This window comes from Dendropsophus ebraccatus, chromosome 1, assembly GCF_027789765.1.
Source record: "Dendropsophus ebraccatus isolate aDenEbr1 chromosome 1, aDenEbr1.pat, whole genome shotgun sequence".
Taxonomy (NCBI): domain Eukaryota; kingdom Metazoa; phylum Chordata; class Amphibia; order Anura; family Hylidae; genus Dendropsophus; species Dendropsophus ebraccatus.
In genome coordinates, this window is record NC_091454.1 from 163,987,515 (window position 1) to 164,011,532 (window position 24,018).

General features: G+C 42.7%; 1 protein-coding gene across 1 annotated transcript in view; it reads right to left on the reverse strand.

Annotated features, from left to right (window-relative positions):
• Window positions 1-4,563: 4,563 nt before the first annotated feature.
• SLC27A2 (solute carrier family 27 member 2) overlaps window positions 4,564-24,018 on the reverse strand; it is a 40,765-nt gene continuing 21,310 nt past the window's right edge. The window contains exons 2-10 of the mRNA XM_069983523.1: window positions 21,821-22,030; window positions 19,980-20,138; window positions 18,722-18,846; window positions 18,100-18,294; window positions 14,865-14,955; window positions 13,976-14,174; window positions 10,604-10,701; window positions 7,445-7,575; window positions 4,564-4,827 (exon numbers count right to left, since the gene is read on the reverse strand). Coding sequence (XP_069839624.1) covers window positions 4,651-4,827; window positions 7,445-7,575; window positions 10,604-10,701; window positions 13,976-14,174; window positions 14,865-14,955; window positions 18,100-18,294; window positions 18,722-18,846; window positions 19,980-20,138; window positions 21,821-22,030 — 1,385 coding nt within the window. The 3' untranslated portion in view covers window positions 4,564-4,650. The remainder of the gene's footprint in view (window positions 4,828-7,444; window positions 7,576-10,603; window positions 10,702-13,975; window positions 14,175-14,864; window positions 14,956-18,099; window positions 18,295-18,721; window positions 18,847-19,979; window positions 20,139-21,820; window positions 22,031-24,018) is intronic.

Here is a 24,018-nt window from a genome sequence, read left to right on the forward strand (position 1 = left end):
TATAAACATAACACCTCAGACGCCAACGGACCATCCACCAACCCTCGTAACATTTTTACATTTTAACGAGGTGGTTTCAAGAAACCTCAGAGGATCTCAGAGAAGACCACTCAATCAGAGAGTGGAAAGACAAGTAGACCTGGAAAGGGATATACAAAGAAAGAGGGAGGCGTAGAGGTAGGAAACTGGCACCAGGGGGTAAAAGGGGGAGAGAAAAGGACTCCAGAGGAACAAGAGACCGAGCCATGATTTGTCTCCAAGCCAGTGCTCCTAAATCTCACCCGTTTCCAAGGCAAAAAATCTCTACTAGGCTGTCTAACCTGTAGCATATTCGTCTGAGCTCTAAAATTCCATCCATGAGAACCAGCTTTTGGTAAATTTCTTATTGGACTCCATAAGAGAAGATGTAAGATCCTCCATTAGCATAAGATCATTCACCTTGGAGACCCATAACGACCCTGGAGTAGGAATAGACTTTTTACAAAATGATGGTATACATGCTCTGGCAGCCATGACTAAAAGTGGAGCAAAGACTTTTTATGTCTGGGTGGGGATTCCACAATGGTGTAAGAGAAAAAGTGCAGGTTTTTATTCCATTGTGAGGTCTGTTACTTGTTTGATTGTCCACTGGACTGTGTCCCAAAAATTTTGTACCTTCTGCTGAGCCTCATCGCCAGCATGTGGGATCAACATGAGGCCAAATAGAATGCAACCAGGTGGGAACTCTATACCAACAAGTGAGGATTTTATACCCGACCTCCTGGTACCCAGAGCACATAGATGATTTATGGACCAGCGACAGAACCCTATCCCTCAAGCGTAGTGAGTGTGATATTTAAGTCACACTTCCTTCCAGAAAATCTGGAGGAAGCGGGCAAGATCGACAAAGAATAGGTCAGGAAAAGGCAGTAACGTAGTGTACCCGTTTACAGGCACATGGACTCAAAAGCTGTTTTAGAGGTACTGTATGATGTTGGTAAGGGGAGCGTATGAAAGAAGTGACGCAACTGTGTTATCCATGTGTTATGTTTTTGGAAGCCTGGATAACCTCCTAAAGGGGTATTCCCATCTGAGGTGGTTATGCCCCATCCAGAGTATGCACAAGATAGGGAATTACTAAGTGGAGCTGTAGGCCACAAGTGCGTTCTGCAGCCTCATTCATTCTATGGAGCTGCCAAAGAGAGATGAAAGCGTCTCTTTTCGGCAGATTCATAGAGAATGAATGGAACTGCGGCGCGCACATGTGACTTTCAGCTCTACTCGGCAGAGATTTTGAGGATTAGCTTTATATCATTCAAAGCAAAGTTTTATAATTATTTAGATTAGGGTTAGGTATACTTTTAGGCTATGTTCCCACTTCTCGGACATATTGGAGGATGGCGGCCGTCTCATTAAATAATAAAGATCATGTTCTTTATTAGTAGCCGTCTATTTAATGAGCTGGCCACTTTTCCCCACTTTGTTAATAAAAGTGAAAGTATGCATTCATAGCTTGTATACAGGCACCACACGCACAAGTATCTTTATAAAGGCCATTTAAGCCTCAACTCTGCACTTCATAGAGGGAACAGAACACATTTTTTGGATACTGCAGCTTTTTGTCTTTTCTTCTGTTGCTGTCCTAAAAATAACATCTCTTTTCTCCACCTTCCCGAGCAGCAATTTTCCCCAATGATGCCCTCGGCTTACTAAACTTAGATCTGTCTTTAATTTAGTGAGTGTAATTGAGCTTTTACACATGTACTGCATGTTTGTTTCGGTAAACTGAATCCCTGGTGCCCAGCGAAGAAACCTGGAATAAATTAACTCCAATGGGATCTTTAACATTCCCTGGAGGATCAGTAATGCTTTGTAAAAAAAAAAAAAAGCACAGTAAGGACAAAGCACCAGTTCTCAACTACGTGTTACAGTGAGCAATGCATATTTCGTAACAGCAGGTGGGGCTCATACTGTACATATTCAGGCCTTCAGAAAAGGCCTTTATGTTATAGAACTGGAGTTTCTATAAGTTTGAGCCTTATAATGGAACAATTATTTTGTCTTTATCCATCTATCTCAACTTCATGTTAGTAGTAATTTATTTTATACATTCACTCTTTTTTTTTTCTTTTTTTTTTTTAGAAACTCTAGTTTCATAAATGTTTTTTTTTTTTTTTTTTAGATTACATTTTTCTAGATTTGAATTTTTTGTTTGTAATAAAAATAGTCATGCAACACAAATGAAATTATTTACATTTACAATATGTCTACTGTATGTTGGCATTATTTGGTACAGGTTATTTTTAGGATGTTATAGGGCTTAGAAGTTTAACAGCATATTTTTTACATTTCATGTACAGCAACAGGGGCGGCGATCAGGTACAGTAACAGGTGCAAAGAAAAGGCAGCAATTGGGCACAGGGGCGATTATCAGATACAGCAACAGGGGACACGGGTGAAAATCAGATAAAGCAGCAGGGGACAGGGGTAACGATCAGATACAGCAACCAACGATTAGATACAGCAAAATGGGATAGGGGTGACGATCAGATATAGCAGCATAGGACAGGAGGCAACAATAGACAGGGGGCAATGATCACATACAGCAGCAGTGGACAAGACGATCAGATACAGCAGCAGGAGATGAGCGACGATCAGGTACAGCAAAAGGGGCAATGATCAGGGTAGAAAGGGGTTAATTTGTCATTGTATTTAAAAAAAAAAATTTTTTTACATTGCGGTGTGGCTAGCGTCTTGTTGCCAGGACCTGTCACAAGTTGCTTATTTTTGTTTAAATTAACTTGTCACTGCATGATTTTGCGTGGTAACTCGGTAACTCATCTTGATAAATGTAGATAGCATTGTGCTAGGGTATGTGAAAATACATAAGGGGTTAAATTATATAATTTTTTATATAATTGTATATTTTAGGGACCCTGTACACCTAGTAGCATTTTATCATGTCAATAAAGAATAAATATTGGGATAATATTTGTGTAAAGCCCAGCACTATTCAAAGGTCTCATCATTTAACCAATTGACCATCAGGGATGCTACCAACAGAATGGACATACTAGGAATATGTACCAACAGATATATACTATGACAAACACAGTGGATCGCTCTGGACCACAAGACCTGTATCCTAAATAGATGCAAGTCAGTAACTGTAAGGCCACATCCATGGTTCTGTCATTGTCGCGGACCTGTGACTGCAGACAGATTATAGAGCCAATAGATTTTAATGGCCCCCTTTACACGTCCACAATCAGTTTTGCAAACAAAAAAGCACAGGTCCTAGTGCGGACCCGACTTTGCAGCATGGATCACGGGCTACACTACGGATGTTTGAATAGTCCCTAAAAGCTGTAAAGAGCAGGGAATCAGACTGAAAGCCTTATTAGGTCAGGTATATATACATTTACTACACCCCTATGGATTACATATAAATAAAGAAAACAATAACAATGGTTGTAAGATTTACATATTTATTAGTAATAATATTATTATATTTTATTATTATAATCAATACTATTATAGATAAATCAGATAAATATTTAAAAAATCAGATGTTACACTTCTGTTAAGAATTACTTTAATAGTTATCAGTAAACATTACCATAGTAAACCATCGTAGACAGAACTGGGAAAGTGCAGGGTTTTGACTCTTTGGTTAAAAAATATGTTTTAAAATGCTGTTTTACCAACAATAAAAGTTACTAATATTTCTTCATATTTATCGAATCAGTCAGAATAGTCCTGGACAATATTAGTTATAAGCTTGATCCCTCTTTTACCATCTGCCATTTTACCTTTAAATGCTATTATAGCTTACATTTTCAATTACACTAATGGCACAGTAAAATTATTGGGGGTCAGTTTTTTTGTTTCACAGAGGATAACATCTGATCATATAATCACTGTGCCTAACGTGGTGAATAACATTTAACATGCCAGACCCTAAATGGTGAGATATGTTAAATGGTAATCTAAGTAAGGGTGCCTTTACACAGAGAGGTTTATCTGACAGAAGAGGAGAAATCTCAGTCTTTCCTTTATGACCTGTTTATAGTCTGTTCCTGACTTTGGCTTCAAAAATCTGTCAGATAAATCTGTCTGTGTAAAGGCTCTCTAAGTCTTGTCTCTCAGCTGTATACCTGCACCTAGAATTTTTTTTTTTTAATTATTATTTTGACGTTAAGATGGTGTCAAGGGGTTACTATCCTGCAATTATGGCAAAAGACTGATTTGCATAGAAAACACTCATAAACATCAGTCATGTCCTTCCTGAAGAAGTCTGCTTGGTAACTTTTGTCCATCATGTCATCCTGTGTCTGATTCTCTAGTTTTTTTTTTTAAAGGGCAAGCGGGACCATATCTTGTAATGTCTTACAGATATTGCGCTAAATGAGCAGTGCTGAGTATTGCAGCTGTATTACAACACATTCCGCCCATGTTGTTTATTTTTGTAACCAGTTCAGGGGGTCACAGCTCACAAATTGGCCCCAGTGGGGCTCTAAATATCATCCTTATGGAATTAATGTTGTTACTAAGATACCCTCTTAAGAAAGTACAAACATATACTTACATTACCAATCTCTTTATATATAAAATAATCTAGCCACAGCGTTAATACCCAGAGTAACGAAAGCTTTCCACTTGTTCAAAGTCTCACAGTTTGATTCTTTTATTTTTTATATCTTCATAAATAGTCTGGGTCATTGCAACATATTTCTTTTCTCTCTCATCCAGGAAATATAGGGGGTCATGAATATTAGACGGGTCAAATCCTTCCTTTACCAGGTCCACTTTGCGCTGTTTGAAGGTTCCTGTGATTTCTAGTTCTTTCTGTTAAAGAACAAAAAGGTATCATAAGAACATGGCCACCCCATTATGGAAAAGGCACATCAGATTTTTATTTATTTCCCCCACAGTATATTTCTTGAGACTCTAATGTGCTATACTTGTTCAATACATATTGACTAGTGACTAAATACTGCAATACCATATTCATGGTTGTCACAAACCCTGAACACCTGGCCGTCTGTGTGTCCTCTTCACCAGCGAACAGCTTATAGGACCAGTGCAACCACGCAGGTAGCACACTTCTATGGCTGACCTTGCTTAAAGGGGTACTCCAGCGGGGGGGGGGGGGGCACTTTTTTGCTGGGACCGACATCGCGGGTTCCACATCGCGGCGTTCCAGTCCCCGGTTCCCGGCCGCTTCCTGGTGTCTGACGCGGGCCCGAGAAGTGACGTCAGTCAGTCAGTGACAGAGGCGGAATCTGAGCAGACTTGAAATGGATCCCGCCTCCTTCACTGACTGGCTGAGCGGACCTGAGACGCCTGAACCAGGGAGGTGAGTGGACGTCGTTTCCCTCAGCCACCTCCTCCCCAGTCCCAGCAATAAAGTGCCCCCCCGCTGGAGTACCCCTTTAAGATGCTAAGTATCAGAGCTGTGGTGGCAACCCGGGCTCCAAGCTGCTGCCGCTCCCCCACTGTCTGTGGACACCAGAGCCCACATGATGGGGCCCAGCGCTTCCTCCCCTCCAGCCCATTGGGGTGCCTAATCCATCCACTCTCCTGCTCTGTCTCCTTCTCAAGGGCAAGCATCCCCGCCTCCTAAGGTCTGCATGCACCGGCTCAGTGAAATTTAAAGGGGCAGTATGCCCTTAGTTGGTTGTTGCACACAAGGACTCCCCTATAAATGCCTGTCCCTGTCCTGACTTCCCTGTTGGAGCTTCTGCATTTCACTACTCTCAGCATAGTGGTACCAGCTCTGTTGCCTGTGACTCCTTCTTGTGCTACCTGCTGGGTTCCTGCCTGCTGATCAGCCTACACTGTCTCCAGTGGCACTTTGCCCACAACTGCTAGCAAGTCAAGCCAGGGGTAGAGACCCACCCCGCAAATCCGTCCCACCAAGCCGTGGGCTGTGGTGAAGACCAGCGGCCACTTAGCCTCCACTCCCTGGGACAGTTACATCATCGCTGTGGCGGTCCAGTGGATTCACAACTGCAGTCATTGCACTAAAATGCTTCCTGGAGTGTATGTGCGACTATAGCTGGCCTCAATATCCATCAATGCTCAAACAGCCAGTTTTTGATGTGTCCAATAATTTTTTTTTAAATCAGTGGTTGGCCTATTATAAAATATCTGGTACTTTGCTAATATTACATTTGAAAAGAAACAGACATTTTTGTGTGTAAAAACCAGCCAGTCTGCTAAACGACTCATACCCTCTCCTCCACTGTCTATTCATGTCCTGTACACACTCCCACCACCACAGCCTCATGCCCCTGTGTCCAGTGGCGTAACTACCAGGGTCGCAGCGGTCACGCTGCGACCCAGCCCGCCACAAGGTGGGGCCCCCGTGGCCCCCCCATATACAGGAAGGAGGGGGAGAGTGGGCCATCTATAAAGGGGGGAAGAGAGGGGGCCAGCTATAGGAGGAGGGGGCCATCAATAAGGGGGGGAAGAAAGGGGGGTCATCTATAAGGGGGGGAAGAGAGGGGGCCATCTATAGAAGGGAGAAGGAGAGAGGGCTATGTATAGGGAGGGGGAGAGAGGGCCATCTATAGGGGGGGCCATCTATGAGGGGGAGAGGGAGCCATCTATAAGGGGGGGGGGGAGAGGGGGCCATCTATAAGGGGGGAGAGGGGCTATCTATAAGGGGGGCAACATAGGGGGCATCTATAAGAGGGGAAACACAGAGGGGGCATCTATAAGGAGGCTACACATTGGAGGGCAAATACTATAAGAAGGTCACATACAGTCAGCCTACCTACTAAATGAGGGCACAAAAGGGCCAATACAGATGTGCAGTTTGTAGAGAGATGAGGATGGTGCCAGAGTGAGGAGCCTAATATGTTTCTCTGGCAGATTCTGTGGATTTGTGGCTCTGAGAAGATCTCATAATGGCTTAGGGCAGATGGAGAAGAAGATGAAAAAGGAAGAACTCCGATCAGAGAAGACGTCCTCTGTGAGTCACCTGATATAACTGCACTGTAATGTATATGGTGTACAGAACCTGTGTAGGGCTGGGTCAGCCTCTATATGACTGCTGATAGTGATCTGTGTACAATGGGTGTTATTCAGTAGCAGCGGTGGTGTTAGTCAGTATGTGGTGGTATTAGTAGCAGCCAATACACACCAATAGCATCACTTGGTCGTGAAAGGGGGGGGGGCAAGTTGACCTCTCGCATCGGGGCCTAGGAGACATTAGCTACGCCCCTGCCTGTGTCCCTACTAAGTCAACATTATGTAAGAGGGGTACAAATTTTTTTTTTTAAAGCATTTAATCACCCAAGTAATTATGTTATGGCACTAAAGTATATACAATATGTAGTATTCTATATATCTGATTTCAAAGACTTGTATGATACAGTACATTATTTTTTCTTAGGAAGTCACAAATGTATGTATGATACCACCACAAATGCAGAGTAACCTGTTAGGGACTTCGTACCTGAATCCGAATGAAGCGAGGTCTTGCATAGTTTGGGAGGAAGTCTCGGACATGAGCATATAACTTTCTACCATCGAAATGCTCGTACTCTCTCAGTTTAAGGGTGGCCATTCCTATTCTGCCTTCATGATCTGAGAAAGGAAGCAAATCATTCAGACTACAACTAAATATAAAACTACTCACTATAAATGATTGCGGCAAGTGCAGATACTGAATACAGTAGCTGTAGATGATGTGATCAACTGTTCCAAAGTCACATATCATTGTGGTCCTCCTGTAAACTATACTAAAACAATGTCACAGATTATAGTATCAGCCGCACTTCAGAGATGAAGGTAATGGACCAAGTATTTCCTCTATTTACACCATGTGTAAAACTTCTCTGTATTTACCAATAAACAAAGCAGTTTAGACATTTGTCTTAGTATATACAGTACACCTGCTTAGTATTATTTATATCCATAGGAACATATTACACAGCATGATGTAATATATTCTGAGAGGATAGATGACCTCTAGTGGATATGTACATTATGTGCAAGTAAAGTGAATTATGTATACATCATATTTGTATTGTATACATACATATATTTACATACACACACACTATGCAATGTAAACACCCTAACATTGGATCCATGTGTTCTTCTTAAACAGATAATTCAAAAAAAAAAAAAAAAAAAAAAAAGAATGGCATGAAGTTGTTTTTTTATTATGTATTATTTTAGGATGTTCACACACAGTAAAATAATATCAAAATACAGCCAAATAAAGAAAATGAAGATAAAAAAAAATGTGTGGACAGGTGGAAAAAAGGCCATGTTCATTATTTGAATGGTTGTAATCAACTGCGGCCATTATTTTATACGCTGTGTGCACTTGCGGCAAATCTCTCATTGACTTAAATGGTTTGCACTGTTACATTGAAGATACAGCTGTGTTTTACCTCACAATTACGGCTGTATTTTGGTATTATTTCACTGTGTGTGAACATGGCCTTAAAGTGTAATTACCGTCATACATGTCATAGCGACGTGTCAAAAGTGCGTATCAGTTGGGGTGCGGCTGCTGAGAACCCCGCCAGTCGCTAGAACAAAGGGGCAGGCCGCACGCTATGCTCCTTCATCTGCGCTGCAGAGAGGTGAATTCCGTAGACTGCTCAGCCAGACTCCGACCGATAGGCACTTCTGACCTGTCGCTATGTAGCCCTAGCCTAATGGTACGTTTACACAGAGAGATTTATCTGACACATCATTAAAGCCAAAGCCAGGAATGGATTTGAAAAGAGGAGAAATCTCAGTCTTTCCTTTATGACCTGTTCCCTTCTTATAGTCTGTTCCTGGCTTTGGCTTCAATGATCTGTCAGATAAATCTGTGTAAACACTCCCTATACCATTGTCACATGATGCTGTTCTTTACACATTTTCCATGTATTACATTCACAAAATACTGAAACAGCGAGTTCAGATTACTGAACTTTTCAAATCTCTGGCAGAAGACAATGAAAATCATATCACATGCCAACTAGTACTCTGGTCAATATTATAGGCAACGGTGTGATCTATTTACTATGTGTTTATATTCTTATATTGGCTTGGGAAAAAGTCCCCTGCTAATTATATGATTATCATAAGCTACTTGGCAAAAGAATGCTGGTGCTGGTGCCGCTGCTGCTCATGTCATTCCTGCTCGCTGTAATGTAAAACTGCTGGTCGATGAGCTTAATCCTCTGGACTGATGAAATATAATGCTATGCATTAGTAAGGTGTAAAGTAGAATTTTAAGCCCCTAAGTTCTCATAAGAAAAGGCACAAGAAAAATAAAATTTAAAGGAAAACTCCAGTAATTTTTTTTCCTTTCAAATCAACTGGTGTCAGAAAGTTATACAGATTTGTAACTTACTTCTATTAAAAAATCTCAGTACTTATCAGCTGCTGTATGTCATAGACATAGACATAGAAATGTAGGACATACAGCAGCTGATAAGTACTGGACGACTTGACATTTTTTAATAGAAATAAATTAGTGTACAAATCTCTGGCACTTTCTATACCAGTAAGATGGATGGATTCACATGCAAAGGGAGAACTGTATGGCATGCCCACAAGAAATACACAGCAAAGTCAGCATACAACGACTTGTGGCTTTGGCTATGTTCACACAATGTTTATTCAGCTCCGTTTAAAATGATGTCCGTTATTTTGAGTCTAAAATAACGGACGTCATTTAGCTGTCTGGCCTCCACTGTTGGCACATTATTCTAGTTTAGGGTAGCTTCACACGTACCGACTCGCAGCGTTAATAACGCTGTGAGTCGGGTAGGTCCTGGCAGATCACTTTCACTACATACACACAGCGGTCTGAACGACCGCTTCTTGTATGTAATTCTGCCGGCCGCTTAACCCCTTCAGCTGCCGCCCGGCTCCCGCTCTGTATACATTACCTGTCCCAGCTGCACATACTGCTCTCCCGCCCGGCCAATCAGTGTGTTGCCCTGCCGCAGCCCCTGATTGGCCGGGCGGGAGTGCAGTACGCCAGTACCCCGTGCAGCAAGGACAGGTAATGTATACAGAGCAGGAGCAGAGCGGGAGTTGGGCGGCAGCTGAAGGGGTTAAGCGGCCGGCAGAATTACATACACGCAGCGGTCGTTCAGACCGCTGTGTGTATGTAGTAAAAGGGATCTGCCAGGACCTAGCCGACTCGCAGCCGACTCGCAGTCGATACGTGTGAAGCTACCCTTAGGATTACTGATTGGACTTTGGCGGTGACTTAATTGAAAAGTCCATTGGATTTAATATTAAAACGGAGAAAGAACGGTGACAAAAGAAAAACTGGGTGAACAACTAATAAAAAACGTCCGCTGTTTGCAAAAGATCGAAAATTATTGTCATGATCATTATTTTGACGTCCGCAGCTATAACGTCTGTTATTCAATACATTGTGTGCTTCGGACGTCCGTCTTTCCATTAACTGCAATGCATTGCATTGCAGTCAGTTAAATCACCGCAAAAGCCGACATTATTTAAAATTGTGAAAGCGGACGCCTTTTCTCTATTTTTGATGTTGTGAGAACATAGCCTTTTGGGACAGTTTTGTCCACAGCATAAAGTTATGTCACGTGTAAATCTACCCTTATGTCCTAAATACAGTACTCCTTACTTGGGACAGGTACTCCATACACATTCACCTCTTCAATAAAAGTCACAAGACCAAGAATATCAGCAACCTCTGTGGTAGCGACATTTTCTCCTTTCCACCTGAAAAAGCAGATTTAAAATTCCTGAGTAATAAAATCTGTATTTTCTGATACTTTAAACCGATTTGGTATTGATCTGCCGCCACTGCAACCTCTTTGGTGAATGTACCAGTACACTTATAGATTTTGGATAAGAGAGATATAGAGTAGGAAAGAGGGACTGGCACACAGAGGATGACACTTATCTTTTTTAGATGCCCTACTTTTAGTTATGAATCACCAATGTAACAATTAAAAACACATCACAGCAAAGCAGAACATGTCTTTTTCACTGCTGTCTCTGGCCGTGTGACCACGAATGGCCGTGTATCTCTAGCCAAATGTACAAACTTCTATTACAGCATAGTTATAAAGCACATATCAAAGTCTCATTACAAGTATAATGTGAGCAGTGATGTTACATTATAGAAATAATTAGAATAGTGATACCATAGTGCATAGGACAATATCACAGTACACTGGTAATGTTCTTTCCTTGGTCTCCCTGTGTTTTGCATTTAATTTTTCATGTTCCTTTTCCTATCATCCATGGTCATTAGCTATTTCATCCATTGCAAAACTTATTGTAGTGTCCCAGTACAGGGGTTTTGTTTACTGCCCATCAGAAAGTAACTTTGTCAGGTGTCACACCAAGAGCTGAGAGCTGTCATTTTCTGCTCCAGCCACTAGGTGTCTCACTCTCCCCTGTGCACAGCTTCAGTGTTAAGGTTTAGCTATGTATGTGTTTAGCCAATCACAGGTGCAAGACACTCTACCTTTTCCTTTCTATTCCTCTTTATTCTTGTCACACCACTCTATATAGGATAGGGGCTTTCCTGTTCTGTGCAATTGGGGAAAGTTGCAGTTGGAGTCTAGGTCCTGATCTAGTGGATTATAGTTCAAAGTGGAGTCCCCTAATATGCCGTGCTTTGGGTTGGCACACCCTTGTCTACTCCGTGGATGTTCTTGCACGTCAGGACAGTCACCCTCTAGAAGAGAAGAAGAGGGACTGATCCCCAGTAAGACAAAGCTGCTAAGTGGCAACATATCTCACTGACAAGAATCGCACATGCGCGCGGGAAACAGCTGTCACACTATCAGCTGCTGAACGGCGTCCCCGCCGTCTGCTACACGCTCTGTCTGTCGGTTTTAATGGATATACGTTAATAAAGAAGAATTTTACACGGTGAGTGCCTCCTTATCCTCTCTTTTATGGAATATTGGTTTTGCTGCTTATACTGCATCTCTTAAGGACAAGCACCACGTTGTTTTGCCGCCGCACAATATATAGCCCTGAACTCTTACTGTTTGCAAGCGGTAGTGCCGGTCTACTGTTTCTCTATTGTGACTTATCTCACTGACAACGCCTGTCCACCTAGGGGAATCTTCAGTGGGAGCTCGACCTAGAGACAGAGACCAAGCACTCATACTACGCTACCTGGTGGTCTCCGTGCTGGTGTGGCAGAAGGCAGTCATATATGCACAGTCCATATACAGTGGTACCTTGGTTTAAGAGTAACTTGGTTTAAGAGCGTTTTGGTTTAAGAGCTCACAGTTTTCAAAATTGTGACTTGGTTTAAGAGCATTGCTTTGGTTTAAGAGCTTCCTATGCTGGGTGGGAGGGCGAGTGGGCGAGGGGCATGGTCTGCATAGCGGGGTCTACAGCACTGTACTCTGATCCAGAAAGTCTCCCTTACCTTCCAAATCATAGCAGATCCACTTCAGGCTGGGGCTTACATTAGGTGACAGGACTGTGGAGGTAATCTCTTCATAGCTGTAACCCCTCTCTCCCTGGACAGAGAGTGCTGCATGTATGTGCCCACATCTGCCCTGCTTATTCCTTCATGCTTCCTGCAGCCTCTGTCAGTCCTGATTTGGTCCATGCTGAACACACTCCCTTCCCCATTGCCATCATGTGACCACACAGTCCTCTGACAGCAGCCCTGCTTCTCTATTCTAGCCTGTTGTACTACACTACTGCATTATGGGGATCTGCAGTTCCCCAAACTGCTGCTGTGGTATCAGGTTTATGCAGTTACTATACATTATACACCACATGCTGATTGTTATACTGTACAGTAACTTATAATATCACATATTCAGCTGTTTCTAAATCTTTGTTTCATTTTGTTTTACATGTTATTCAGAATATAAAATCATTATTTTGGGGTGTGGAACCAATTGTCTGCATTTCATTGATTTCTTATGGGAAAATTTGCTTTGGTTTAAGAGTGGATTTGGATTACAAGCACAGTCCCGGAACGAATAATGCTGGTAATTCAAGGCACCACTGTATATATATAGTTATTTTTATACCTATTTGACAGCCATTTTTCATTTTTATTTTTTTTGTGTATGAACCCAGCCTTTGTTTAGAGCAGGGGTGTCAAACTCAAATACACAGTGGGCCAAAATTAAAAAACTGGACAAAGTCGCGGGCCAGCCTTAAAAATTATTGAAGCGCGAATGCGGCGGTCCTGGCACTGTCAGAGTAGCATGCAGTGTTCCTTGCACTGTCAGTGGTGTGTGTCTCCCAGCGCTGTGCTGTGATAAATTACATGATAAATTGCTATGATATGATCAAGCCATGTAATAGCCAACCCTCCCCAATATTGCCCCATGTTGTAGCAAACCCAACCAAAATTGCCCCACATATTAGCCAACCCTCCCAATAGTGCCTAAATAGTAGCCAGCCATCCCCAATAGTATCATATAGTAACCAGCCCTCCCCAGTAGTCTCATATAGTAGCCAGTCCTCCCCATATTTTTTCTATAAAGTAGCCAGCCCACCCTGTAGTCTCATATAGTAGCCAGCCCTCCCCAATAGTCTCTTTTATAGTAGCCATCCCACCCTGTAGTCTCATATATTAGACAGCCTTCCCAATAGTGCCCAAATAGTAGCCAGCCCCCCAAGTGTCCCATATAGTAGCCAGCCCTCCCCTGTAGACTCTTTTATAGTAGCCAGCCCTCCCCTGTAGTCTTATATAGTAGGCAGCCCTCCCCAATAGTCTCATATAATAGCCATCCCTCCCTAGTAGTCTCATATAATAGCCAGCCCTCCCCCATAGTCTCCTATATAGTAGCCATGGCGGGCCAGATGTAATTCAATCTTTGAATTGCCTGGGGGGTAAAAAATAATGGCACTACGGGCCAGAGTTTGACATGACTGGTTTAGACCAGCAAGTAGTAGTCTTAAAGCATGACCTCTTTTCCCCGATTAGTTTGGGGGCACAAATTGTGCCTGAATTCTGGTGCAAATGTCTACAAGGTACAATCACGTTAAGTAACATGTTTACCTGAAAGTGTCTCCCACTCTGTCGTGGAAATAAACAAAGTTTTGCTGATCCACCATTAATACATCCCCACTGTTAAAATACATGTCTCCTTTCCGGAACACATCCCTTAGGATCTTCTTCTCTGTATGAGACTTGTCTCCAGCATAGCCTCCAAACGGAGAAAATGCTGTGATCTTGCTAATAAGAAGTCCAGGCTGACCTAATAATATAGAGAACAGGTGTAAACAGGAGTAAAATGTAATTATTAATAGATGTGTCTATAATATATATAATGGCCTGGTTCTGACCCTGCCCCATTCAGTCTTTCACAGCACCAACAGCCACCCACTTTGCAGGGGAACAGCTCCATTCAAATTCAGATTTTAGATCTGTGGTGGTCTTAGGGATCAGACACATACAGATAAAAGTAATGGCATATCCTAGCGATATGCCATAACCTTCATGTGGGAATACACATTTAATTGGGTTATCTATTAGGTCAAATTAGATGCCAGTTCATTCCTCATGAATCCTTCAAAAGCAGAACACGTGTAGGGAGATTTATCAAAGGGTGTCAAATTTAGACTGGTGCAAACTACCCACAGCAACCAATCACAGCTCAGCTTCCAGCTCTTGTGGAAGGAAAGAGGAGCTGTGATTGGTTGCTGTGGGCACTTTGCACCAGTCTAAATTTTACACCCTTTGATAAATCTCCCCCGTGGTGTCTATGAAAACAGAGTCTTAGGCTCCTCTCACATATCAGTATTATACTGTCAGATCCATGATTGCAGACAATATAGCAACCATTGAGGTCAATGGACCCTTTTACACATCCATAGTTGATACTGATCTGAAAAAGGCCATGTTTATTGTTGAGTGGAGATGCCGAACTGATCCAAGCACTGCATACCCTTCTTTGCTTTAATACAACGTCCCTTGGCATCTTTTACAGGCTCATCCTTTTCAATATCATATTTGATAAATTGATATGGTAATACTTTCTGTAAAAAGAAAAACATGTGAATTTTTATTAAGGAAAAAACAGAAACATGGACTTGAATTTGACATTAGTATAAATGAATCTGTGTGTACAAAAGAAACTAACCAGGATGTACATAATAATAATGTTTACAATTGTGTTCTTTAAAGTGACACTGTCACCCCCTTTTCTGCATTATGACTTCTCTACACAGGTGTAAAGGGTAAATTTTGCAGTTTTCATACCTTAATTTATATCATACGTCATGGTGCTTGTTCCAGTAAAAAGTGATCTTTTATTAACTACAGATTGTGCTAAGTGGGCGGGGCTTCACGGCAACAGCGCCACTTAGCCCAGCCCACAGCACCACGGTTGCCCCCTTCCCTCCGTGATGTCATTGGTACATTGGTATGTGCCGACATAGAGAGGGTGGGGCCTAGACCTTTAGGCCAGCCTGTTCCAATGGTCGGTGAGGGGGCGGGGCCTATGTGCCTATGACATCATGGAAAGGTGGGACACACACAACGGCATTGTGGGTGGGGCTAAGTGGTGCTGTTGTGGCGAAGCTCCGCCCACTTAGCACAATCTGCAGTTGATAAAAGATCACTTTTTACTTGAACAAGCAACCTGACGTATGATATAAACTATGAAAACTGCTAAATTTACCCTTTACATCTGTGTAGAGAAGTCATAATGCAAGAACCGGGTGACAGTGTCACTTTAAATGAGAAAAGAAAAGGAAGAGTTTAATAAAAATTGTGGAGTATCGAACTGTATATGAGTTCTAAGAAACAGAAGAAAAGTTCACGACCTTAATTTTCCCAAACTCAGGTTACCTTACTCCTACGCTAAGAACCTTTCTATTTCCAATGGTACCCTCCCCCCTTATCACCCCATCTTTTTTTCTGAATTGTTCATGCACTCCTTTAAGGGGCTTTTTACATGAATCGATTTGTCGGCCACAGGCGGCCACAAACAAGTTCTGATCAGCGAGATTAGCACTCGTGTGCAGTACCTTTACATAGAACAACAAATTTAGCGGCCTAGCTGCATGAACGATCCTTGTCTCATTCAGGCAGCCCTGGAAACTGACAGCATAGATATGAATAGATCTCAAGCAGTGTATACTTACCATCAGCGCTGCTTGTGATCTGGCATCCATCTCTCCTGTCCTCTGGTGCCATCTGTATCTTAAGGCCCTACCTCCTCTGGCTGTCAATCATTCTGGAGGAGGAGGCGGCCTGAAGATACAGCAGCAGCCGTCGAGAGCCAGATACTTTATTATAAGAAGCACTGATGGTAACTATACACTGCTTGTGATCTGGAATCTGACAGCACAGATAGGCATATATCAGTGCTGTTATTTTCCAGATCACAAGCAGTGTATACTTACCATCAGCGCTGCTTGTGATCCGGCATCCGGCTCTCCTGTCTTCCGGATGCTGGCTGTATATTCAGGCTACACCTCCTCTGGCTGTCAATCTTCCCCAAGAAGGAGGCGGCCTGAAGATACAGCAGCAGCCGTGGACGGGAGAGCCAGATAATGTATCATAAGAAGCACTGATGGTAACTATACACTGCTTGTGATCTGGAAACTGACAGCACAGATAGGCATATATCAGTGCTGTCATTTTCCAGATCACAAGCAGTGTATACTTACTATCAGCGCTGCTTGTGATCCGGCATCCAGTTCTCCTGTCTTCCGGACGCCGGCTGTATCTTCAGGCTACGCCTCCTCTGGCTGTCAATCATCCTCAAAGAGGAGGCCTGAAGATGCAGCAGCAGCCGTGGATGGGAGAACCGAATGCCAGATCATAAAAAGGACTGATGGTAACTATACACTGCTTGTGTCCTGGATACTAACGGGGAGGCGCAGATTGTGGGTACAGAGTCACTTTAAAAAATAACGAGCAAGTATAATATTGTTGACTCTTTCATTTGATTTGGTCCTCGATCTACTTTTAGCACCTGTCTAAAAATTTGATGTAGTTTTAGGTCAAGTTTATGCAGAACTACAGGCAAATTCTGGTGTGCACAGGACAGATGCCTAGTCCTCAAATGTTTTGATTTCACATAAGGTGACAATAAATTTCTTTTCAGCATAAATAGAAAAGAAGGTTGAACAAGCGCCTCACTTTTTAATTCATTGAACAATAGTAATAAAAAGTACAATAGTGTATATACATCAACGGCCAAAGTAAAAACTCACCCTGCAACAACTGCAAACAAGTTCTGCTGACTGTGGTTACCATGGTTGTTATATACAACAAGATGCAATGACTTCTAGGCTAAGGTATATACTTACATTGGATATGCATATAATCATATCGGGGGAGATTTATTAATTACTTGTACGCCGGTCTTAAATAAGGCTCCATCCCTATTTTCCCAGCCCAATTCACTAATGGCCCTATTCCACGGAACGATTATCGTTCGTTTTCGGACGATATCGACCGCTACGGACGATAATCGTTCCGTGGAATAGAGTGCAACGATCAGCCGACATCGTTCATGTCGGCTGATCGTTGCAGTCGCTTGTTTTTCAACATGTTGAAAAACAAGAGACTGATATAGCAGCGATCTGCTGCCGTCGCTCCGTTGAATAGGAGCATCGGCAGCAGACGCTGCTATATCCTATGGGCTGCCCGGACGATCAGCGATCCCCCGGGCAGCCCCCCCGCAGCTCCCCGCCGCCCCTCCCGCACTCACCCGCTCGCTGCAGCCGCGTTGAATAGCGGCGGCAGCGAGCGGGGAACGAGGAGCAAACGAGCGCTAATAGCGCTCGTTTGCTCCTCTAAAACGACCCGTGGAATAGGGCCATTAGTAAAGCCGGTGGGACCTGCGCCTGCAGGAGGCTTGCAGCAGGTGTAGATACTTGCCTGGTTTACGCCTGCTTGCAGGCGTAAACCATGATAACAAGTGCGGGGGGAGGCTATGCCTCTTCTCCACATTACTAATATTAATGTTATTACTAATTCTCAGTGTAAACAGGGGAAAATACCCTGATTTAAAGTCATAAACAAGACTTAAACATAATAAATTCTTTGCAGAAATATGTATTGTAAATATAACATATACAGAAAAGTAGTGAATTTGTGCTGTAATTGTTTAATATATTTTTTTTAAATATCCTGTATTGATGGGTAATGGGTGTTACCAGTCTTACCTTATATAAGAAATTCACTCTTCCCACGGCGCCCACTGTGTTAGTGTAGTTCAAGAAGAGAACATTTCCTTCGGTAGCTGCATAAAACTCATACATTTGAACATCCCCGAATCTTCTCAGAAACTCACTCCACACATCTGTCCGTAGGCCATTACCAATAGCCATCCGGACATTATGTGACGCATCATCATCTGTCTGAGAGAAACCAGATATCAGCCACATGACCTGCTCATCAGCACTTGCATGGCTACAATGGCAGCACTAATGCTGCGTTTACATGGAATGACTATCGTTCGAATTTTTGCAATAATGATTGCATTTGAGCGATAATCGTTCCGTGTAAACACAGCAAACGATCAAGCGACGGGCGAGAAATAGTACATTTTGATCTTTCAACATGTTCTCAAATCGTCGTTCGTCAAAAATCTGCATATCGCTTTGTGTAAACACTCTTTTAAAGATTCACCTATGTGAAAGATGGGCTTAAGCGATCTTAATCGCACTAATAATTTTTCTTACGAATTTTCTAACGATTTTTCTAACAATTTATTCGTCTAAACGCTGATCGTTATAAAAACCAAATTATTGCTTCAAAATCGTTAAACACTTCACCAGAAGGTACCTTTGGGACGTTACAGAGGTATCGCAGCACTTCCCCAATGTATTGGATTACAGTCACATTGTATTTTCTGCAATCATCCCAGAACTGGCTGGCTGAAAACTTCTTGCGCAACACTATAGTAGCACCTAAGAGCAACAAGAAAAAACTTGGTTAACAACATGATAAATCATGAAATAACATCTTATACATCAACATTATTCAAGAGTTTGTAGGAATATATGTGCCATAAACTCAATCTTTACTGCCTGTGAATAAGATGTCTACTTCTCGGACATCACTGCTGTCAGTCACACATGAAGCAATAGATGCAATGATTCTGTATGACATACTGCATTGCTTCTGCTTATGTAAAAATATTGACTGCTGCTGTTTACCAGGCTATGTGTTTTGTAAAGATAATTTTTTATTCTTTCAGGCTATGTTCACACACCATTGAAATGATGGACGTTTTTATTTGACGGCAATTATTATGTTAATAACGGCCCTTGTTATAAAATAACGGACATTATTTGTTGTTAGAGGGATACTATGACCCCCTTACTCTATGAGCAGTACTCTGGACTGTGTATCTAGGTCTCAGTGTTTGCTACAAGGTAGCCACAAATTATATTAAGCCGACCAAATCATCTAATTTGAGGATGATTTAATGTTTATGGTGGTCCTCCGCCTGTCCACCACCGGTACATGTCATGTATGAGAAAGGCCAGGCATGTTGGATCTGGATTTCAGAAATGTCTTATAGTAACTTTCTCTCCTCTCTCCATTCGGAACATGTATTCGGGAGCAGGAAAGACAGCTGAACTGTTGAACTTGGTGACTATAACGACAATTGTAATGAGCTTGGATTTTCTAATCTGCTGTGGAAAATCCTGTATTAGGCTATGTTCACACTACGTAAGTTCAGCAAAAATCACGGCCGTTGTTACAACGGCCTTGATTTCTGCGGTACTCACGTAGTGCTGCAAGCTGAGGGAATCCCGGACAGAGTATATACACATTGTATACACTGTGGCCGGGATCCCTAGCGGCACCGCGAGAAACGGACATGTCCTGTCAGTTGGCACAATGGAGCGCGCGGCTGCGGCCGCATGCTCTAATGTGTGCAGTTCTGATGCGGGAGCGCACGGATGCACCCGCATCAGAACTCAGCGGCGCTAAAGATCATCCAGCTGGTACCGGCCGAGATGATCTTCTCTGAGACCGGCCGTTCCATGACATAGCCTTAAGATACAAAAACCATCAAAATAAGTGTTGTTACCTTTAAGTATAGAGCCATGGACTCCAATCAACATAGCTGAGCTGTGGTACAATGGGAGGGTGATATACACAATGTCTCTGGGACGGACGTGGCAAAGTTGAAACAGGCCACATGCCATAAGGATACGTTGGTGATTTATAATAGCGGCTTTTGGAAGTCCTGTTGAGACAAAACATGGAATCTTACAGAAAAATACATAAACTTGTATCATATCTACCAATTGCCCTGTAAATTCATTTAAAATAATGACTATGAAATACAATACACTATGCATCCCCTTTATACATCATTACCCTAATCTCCCAATATTGCCCTACGCATAATTTCTGGTTCTCACAAGAATTTTCCTAAGGACTGACCCCTGATGAAGGAGATGAAACATATGTCAAAGTTTGGCGGAATCCCAGGTGAGCAGCATGCTGATTTTGGGTATGTGTTGCACCATGCTGATGGTCAGATTTTGCACTAGTCACTTTACAAGAGATGATTTATTACATCAGAACTGAGCTGTTAGCCGTGTATGACGTTATTATCATAATTACAGTATTGTTGGACTTGGTTGTAGTGTGAATGCAGCCTTTATCACTTTATCATTTTAAACAGTAAAGGTAATTTTTCTATACACTGTGCAATCACTGTGTTACATTGGTACTATACTACACATAAAGGTCTTTTTTGCTAGTTAGGACAAGTTATAACTAAATATAGTAAAAAGTTTGTTAAAAAGTCAAAAGGACATGATCAAAACCTTTAAAGAGGACCTGTCACCCCCCGTGCCGGGGTGACAGGCTCCTGCCCCCCGCTAGAGCACCTTATACGTACCTGATTCTTGAGACGGTCGGTTGACGGAGATTTCAGCATCCAAAACCCAGCGCGCGCTCCTGAGATGAGTCCAACTCTCATAGAGAATGACTGCTGAGTCCAACGCTCCGTCATTCTCTATGAGAGTTGGACTCATCTCAGGAGCGCGCGCGCCAGGCTTGGGGCGCTGAAATCTCGGTCACCCGACCGTCTCAAGAAGCGGGACCCAGCGCGATCAGGTGCGTATAAGGTGCTCTAGCTGGGGTCGGGAGCCAGGTTTCCTTTAAATATGTTAAAGGACTAAATAACGCCAGGCAGTGCTTTTAGAAAAAGTAGAAACAATATGAGAAAACATTACTTTACTGAAAGAGTAGTGGATGCTTGGAACAAACTTCCAGCAGATATGGTAGGTAAATCTATAATAGACTTTAAACATGCCTGGGATAAACATATATCCTAAGATAATAAGAAGGAAAAGACTTAAAGGGCAGACTAGATGGACCCAGTGGTCTTTTTCTGCCGACAGTCTTCTATGTAGCCAAAAATAGGAATATTCTGTATATAGTCAAGCTGCATAGATATACATGATTTGGGCAGTTATGCTCAGCCAATCGCGGGTGAGCTTCGGATGACGCTGCAGAGGGTGTCCGGCACTCGGGAAGATCCGCCGGCCTCCCGAAGAAGACGTCACTGCTGAGGATCGGAGACCGTGGTCGGCACGTGACAGGTAATGTATAGCGCACCACACTTCCGGGTACACGGGTGGGGGTGGTGGGACACGGGGAAGGGGGCCATTCACAGACGTAACATACATTACAAAGTTGTATAACTTTGTAATGTGTGTTATTCTGTGAATAATTTTTTATCGCCGGACAACCCCTTTAAGAATGTCTTATGCATTTTTGTGCAGAGCAAAGTGTAAATTCAGTGTACTGTAAATGCAGATTAGCAGTCATATCCATGGTAGAATGTTTCTCTGTATTCACTGAATATGATGGTTTAGCAGAATGTCAGGTCCAAGGTACCAGGAGAAGCATTACCTGTGGTTCCAGATGTGTAAATGTACATTGCTAGTGTTTTTCCTCCAACAAAGGACCTCAAGGATTTTGGAACAGAGTCACAGGAAGCTGCTTTGACTTTGTCCAGGAAGGTTTCTGTGTCTTCACTGACTGGTGTTTCGGTTAAGTAGAAAACTTTGGCACTTTCTTTCCTGAGCTCTGGCATGATTTCATCGATGGCATCCTTAAGCTCTGCAAGACAATAAAATAAAAAAAGACATAAATATGTTGCATGGAATAAAAAGAGGAAAAAAAAAAAACGACGATAAAGACACCGTGAAGTTCAGCTTAGAATTTTTTTCCTCCTCTCCTTCTAAGAGCCATAACATTATTTTTCCCATCAACAGTTATTTGACAATATGTTTTAGCAAGTTGTAAACTGACCCCCTTCAATTTATAATGTTGTGTCCTGCGTATTGGGGAGAAATCGGTAAAAAAACGAAGAGTAGATATTATGGGGCATTTGCTTTACAGAACAGTAAAAGTTTATTCTGTGGGTCTAATTACAAAAGACCCCTCCCAATCTAATAGTCAGTTTTCACAGGGTAAACTCTTTAAATAGAGATAAGCACCTGTGCCTGTTTCTATAGGAGCTAGCTTGTATACAAAGGCATTTGCACAGACGCTATAGGTACAAATACAAGCACAAATACAAAGCTTTACAGAGAGTGTCAGGCACTAAACTGATATGACAAGCCCTTTTACTATAAAGACTATTGTTAGCAAAAAATGCACTACGAGCTAGCTACGAGCTAGGATGGCCTAGGGCAGGGAAGGGGTTAAGATTCATGATGATCTAGGCCAATGCTATTCAATTCCAGTCCTCATGGTCCACCAACAGGTCATGTTTGGATTTCCTTAGTATTTCACGCGTATTATAATTATACTCAGGTATTATACTCAGGTATTATCACAGGTGATCTTAGTATGGGATATCCTTAAAACATGACCTGTTGGTGGCCATGAGGACTGGAATTGAGAAGCACTGGTGTAGACAGCGAGCAGATGGGCAGGGAGCAGGGTGTTCATTTGCTCCTGCCAGTGCTTAGTTTTTCAATTGTATTAGAGTTTAAAGACACTTATTCAATTAATTCCATGGAGTGTGAATGCCTTCTCTGCCCAGTGCCCCAAGCCGGCTGTATGTGGTGGAGGCCCCTACTTTCCACGAAGGCTCCTATTACAAAAAGATTATTGTATTATTTAAACGTAAATTTTTCAGTGTGTATGCAGACAACGATCTTACGTCTGAGAAAAATCTGTTCATATGTTGTTGATTGCATCTTTTCAACTGATCATTAAGGCCCTATTAGACTTAAGGGCGTATTACACAACATGATAATGAGGGGAAAGTGAGTGCCGACCTGTCAGGTCAGCTCTCACTTCTTCCTCACTCCCTGCTTCCTGCTGTGCTACACAGACAGCAAGTGGGAAGGAGCAGGAGGGGCTGCCAGGATAATCCTAAGCTCATCCAGGCTGCTCATCGAAGTCAACGGCGGTTGGCTGCCGCCGCTCCTGTTCCACAGGGTGGCAAGTAGAGATGAGCGGACTTTTCAGATTTCTGGTTCGTGAGAACCAGAATGATCGGCGTCGGATTCCCGCTGTCTGCTGGCTCCGTGCTGTGGGTGGATACCTTCTAAGGAACGTCTGGAAAACTGGGATACAGCCAATGCCAATGGCTGTATCCCAGTTTTCCAAGCGTTCCTTAGGAGGTATCCACCCGCTGCACGGAGCGAGCAGACAGTGGGAATCCGACGCCGATCGTTCTGGTTCTCACAAACCAGAAATCCGAAAAGTCCGCTCATCTCTAGTGGCAAGCAGCAGACCGTCGCTGACATGATCGGCACCTTATGACATCTTGAAAGACCATAATAAGCTGACATTATGCTCGTCACATTAAACTATTATCATCAGGAACGGACGGTTATTCGCCAAGTACGGCCAATAATTGTTTCGTGTAATAGGGCCGTTAGTGCTCTAGTTGCCCTCCTTATAATCTGAGCCTACCTGCAGCTAGGGCTGGGAGCACCACAGAGAAAGTAAATCTGTTGAATCCAAGTAATGTCACAACATGATTTAGTTTTGCATCAGCTCAAGAGCTGCTTGTCTATCATCATCCCTCCACTATGCGATTTTACCTGTCAAATACAGGTTATACTAGCATCAGGTTGTAGTACCTGTTC